At 27.2% G+C, this 4553-nt stretch overlaps 2 protein-coding genes across 4 annotated transcripts in view; one reads left to right on the top strand and one right to left on the bottom strand.

Annotated features, from left to right (window-relative positions):
• The window catches only part of LOC101237467 (cilia-and flagella-associated protein 96), a 40275-nt gene extending 38392 nt beyond the window's left edge, over positions 1 to 1883 (bottom strand). For 2 of the 3 annotated variants that reach the window (XM_065795519.1, XM_065795521.1), the window contains exons 1-2: positions 1749 to 1883; positions 1303 to 1448 (exon numbers count right to left, since the gene is read on the bottom strand). In XM_065795519.1, coding sequence (XP_065651591.1) covers positions 1303 to 1399 — 97 coding nt within the window. In that variant the 5' untranslated portion in view covers positions 1400 to 1448; positions 1749 to 1883. Of the gene's footprint in view, positions 1 to 1302; positions 1449 to 1585 lie in introns of all 3 variants that reach the window. The other variant, XM_065795520.1, reaches the window with a different exon arrangement.
• A 470-nt stretch (positions 1884 to 2353) lies between these two features.
• On the top strand, positions 2354 to 4218 carry LOC136078995 (uncharacterized). Its single transcript, XM_065794770.1, has 2 exons — positions 2354 to 2896; positions 2989 to 4218. Exons 1-2 carry the CDS (start codon positions 2888 to 2890, stop codon positions 3427 to 3429), a joined length of 450 nt encoding a protein of 149 aa, XP_065650842.1. The 5' UTR covers positions 2354 to 2887; the 3' UTR covers positions 3430 to 4218.
• Positions 4219 to 4553: the final 335 nt, after the last annotated feature.

The following is a 4553-nucleotide window of genomic DNA, read 5'->3' as shown; positions in this document are numbered from 1 at the left end:
TATATATATATGTATATATATATATATATATATGTATCTATAGCATTTTTATATAAGCATTTGCTCACTTTTTTTGCTTATCTTAATCCATATGGCTTTTCTAGAAAAAGAAGAAAAAACATAGAATAATAAATGAAAAGATTGCTGCCCCATGCCAAACCCTCAGTTGATGTAGCAGCACTCCACGGCGAGTCAGGCTATTTGTCAGTTGATGTATATACTGAAGCCCCCGGCAGTAAGCTATTTCAGCATGACGTCAGACTGCTCACCTAAATCAGCAGTATAAGATATATATATATATATATATATATATATATATATATATATATATATATATATATATATATATATATATATATATATATATATATATATATATATATATATATATATATATATATAGTGCTTTGTTAGCACTTTAGGTCAAAAAACTGATAATTACAATTTTCTTAAAAAAATTTTCTTTAGGTTAATTTTGCAACCAGAAAATTTAAAATCAAAACATATTCGGACTCTAAATACTCATTAAAACCTCGTTAAAATAACACTTTTTTCTTATCAAATTTTCCCTTCATTTTTTATAAACTTCTTTTTATTATGAAATACTCTTAGTTTAAATCAGTTTTAAGGTCAAATAAATTTGATCAAATAAAAATAAAAATATGTTAATTTCAGATTTTCAAATACAAATTTAAATATAAATATATGTAATTGGCATTTTCCAAATCCAAATATTTGTATGTTAGGTTTAGAAAAAATATTAAGATTTTTTTAATAGAATACTGATAAATTGGTATACTAAATAGAAGAATAAAAACAAATCTTTTAATGAATATATCTATAAAACAAATTTTTCTACTTATTTTAGTGTTAAAAATAAAAAATAAAAAAAATCTCTTGGTTTTTCCAAAAAAAAGCACCAGTCTAGTTTGTGTGTTTTTGGGAAAACACCATAACAAATACATTTCAGTCAAATGCAAATAAAAGTACATATATTTAAGAAATTTTTTAACCAAATCCAATACAAATACAAATGCGCTAATTTAGCCAATAACTACCAAATACAAATACAATTTCAAATACAAATTTGTATTTGATCATAACCCTGGATTATATTAGCATATTTACATGGCTAAATAACTTTTCCTCAGAGAGATGCTTTTTTATGTTAGAAAAAAAGCCATTTTAAATTTTATAACATTGTTAGTTTTATTATACTTTTTCATATTGTTAACAAAGTAAATTAAAACATGGTAATTATTTCCTTATTTTACATTTTATATTATTAAATCAATTACTTACTTCCGAAGTTATCCTTGAATGGATCACCAATTGAAACATATCCTAATTCACTGAATAAACCAACTCTGGCTAAATCGTTTTTTGTACTTGTTGCCATGCTTCCTATATTTCTAACATGAATTTAAGCATTCTGTAAAACGTCGTACCTTATAGATATAATGAACACAGTATAATAAATCATAATATTACTTTCAAATAGTATTATTATCAAAGTACAAATTGTATTAATTGATATTATATTTTTTTATATTTTTTATTTATTTGAACACAAAAAATAACTAACAGTCATAAATATTAAAAAATATAACTTCTTGCGTTGAAGATTTTTTTTTTTAACACAAAAGCCTATAAGTATTAGTTATAATACAATATGTTCAGAAGTGATTAACATTATATTATGTTTTACATATTTATGTATTAATAAAAATAAATTTATCGTTTACTACCATTTTGCGTCTTTGGTTGCTATAGAGGGTTGATGTTGTCCACAAATACGTCACGCAATTTTAGACCGTTTTTGACATTCTCCATCCGTCCATCCCCCTCCCTCATCCGCCTCGTCACAACATCGTAACTCTTTTGTAACAAGTCACAAAACCACTAACTCCTACCCCTACTCCTATCCTAGGCGTGACGTAATTTATGGACGACCCTTACAGTATCAAAATAATAATGGATGAAATTCTTGGATGTGCGATTTTGAAAAATTTACAATAAACGCATTAAAATTTTTTTTAAGTTATCAAAGCAAACGCCGCTATGAATGCTGTGAATTTTTTCGTATCCATTCTTAAGGTTCGATCTGACTGCCTAGTGAATGCGTTGAAGTTAAGTCGCTACTTGTAATTTTCGTTTTTTTTGTTTTTTGTTTTTGTATTTATCTTGTTATCAGTAAATAAAGGCGTTTTACTTTTAAGGGGAATAACTAACGAATACCCTGTCTTACTTTTATAAACTACCAGAGATGTTATTTAAAGGAAATATAATATTTTTTTTGTAAAAAGAAAACATGTTCTTATAATATTTTTCTTATTTTAACAATTTGTTCAACATTTTATTTGAAACTGACACGTTAAGAGAGTTCCCGTAGTCACATGACTTTGAAAATTTTGCCATCATGAAAGGTAAAAATGTAAACAAATTGTTAGCGGTTTTCGTTTTAAAAGTCATTTGTTTAAATTTGATTTTGGTTTCAGCGTGGCTTAATAATCAACTTTCCATTAGTATAAACCTTTTTTTAATTTAAATAAAATAAATATCAAGTTTAACAACTTAAATATCTACTGTAAAGAAATGTCTTACTGCAAAACACTTGATCTGCCTTCCAAAAGCAGATATGATAAAAAAAATTCTACTTATAAATGGCATAGATCCTTACTCAATACCAGACAGCGAATTCAAAAACAGTGAAGAAACTTTTCCAACTGTAACTTACGCTGATGTAGTAAATTATATTGTATTTTCACCCAGTTTTTATACAGCTGAGGATATGAAGGCCTATTAAATCTTAGAAGCATATAATCAAGTGTTAGAAGGATGAGTTAGGAATGCGGGAATTATTAGCATAGGAAGTTTGAGAATTGTTATGGGAAAGGTAAGAAACAAAATATTGATAAAGCATGTACATATAATTTTATATTTTTTAATGTTTATATCTATTTATTACTTTAAAATTTGTATTTTGAGGTGCTTCATTCACAACGCCTTAATGAGGCCCCACTAAGTCCATGGATTGTTGCAGAATGTAGTGGTAAACTTGTATGTGCACACTGTAATTGTGTGGCAGGTCTTGCTGAAGCATGCACACATATTGCTGCAGTTCTTTTTTGGATTGACATAACTGTAAAAATGCAAGAATCTAAAACAGTAACTTATTATAAATCTTACTGGCTACCACCAAACTCTCCAGCACAGTTAACACCAAAACGTTTATGTGAAATCGATTTTCGATCAAGCATAACCAAAAAACGAATATTAGTCAAAGGTTTGGAAGATGACCCAAATGATTGCAGTATTTCTGCATTAGTTTGTTCTACCATTAAGAAATCTGTTAAAAAGTCAACACATCAAGAACTAATTGTATTTTTTAATAGGCTTTTCAAAGCCAGTTATCTTAATAATCCCTAAATATGCTCATGTATACTCTACAAAATCTGATCATCTTAAAGTACCTTTGATGAGCGATTTATATTCTTTAGATAAAAAGAACTCTTAATTACACGGAGTTGCAATCTTATTATGAATTTATTTATCCTAGTTTAATTTTAACAACTGAGCAAGTAGTTAAAATAGAAAGCTTGACATGATTACAATTAAGTTCTAGTTGTTGGGACCAATTTCAATGTGGTCAAGTAACTGCATCTGTTATGAAAGATGTGTGTGATTCTGATATTGAGAATCCTTTGCTATCTGTTATTAAAAAGATATGTTATCCTGAAAATTTTCGAAGCATCGCTACTGATTGGGGAATTTTTCACAAAAAAACTGCTAGAGAAAAATATATAAATCTTATGACTGCATGTCACGAAAACTTTAAAGTTCTTGACTCAGGTTTATTTATTAATACAGATTTTAGTTATATGGGAGTGTCACCAGATGGTGTTGTTAAGTGTTCTTGTTGTGGAAAAATATATTTAAACATTAAATGTCTATACAACCTTAGAAGCAACATATTACAAGATACAGTTGAAAATGAAAAAAACTAGTTATCTTTATTTAGAAAAAAGTGGTGAACTATCACAATCAAAAAGTGGTGAACTATCACAATCAAAAAGTGGTGAACTATCACAATAAAAAAGTGGTGAACTATCACAATCAAAAAGTGGTGAACTATCACAATCAAAAAATGGTGAACTATCACTTAAAAAAGACAATGTATATAACTATCAAGTTCAAACTTAACTTCTTGTTACTGAATATGAATTCTGTGATTTTTTTGTATGGACAGTGAAGGACTTTTTCCAGGAAGCCTGAAAAATCTGATATCTGGTTGCTTTTTTTTAATTAATGAGCAACCAAACACTCCACAAGAAAAAAACATATTAATATTTAATAGAAAAATAATAATGAGCTTAAATTAATTACAAACGCTTACTTTCTTTAATTTTTCTAGTTAGTAAGTAGTATAATTCATTTAGTAATGTTTAAATTTGCTGACGTAATAATAATAAAGATTTTAAAAGATTAAAAAAAAAAACATAAGGTTGCCATCATACCCGACACCTTTTTTGGTGATTAAGATTTTTGAGGTT

This window comes from Hydra vulgaris, chromosome 04, assembly GCF_038396675.1.
Source record: "Hydra vulgaris chromosome 04, alternate assembly HydraT2T_AEP".
Lineage (NCBI taxonomy): Eukaryota > Metazoa > Cnidaria > Hydrozoa > Anthoathecata > Hydridae > Hydra > Hydra vulgaris.
The sequence above is the reverse complement of the archived record's forward strand: the minus strand, read 5'-3'. Positions and strand labels throughout refer to the sequence as shown.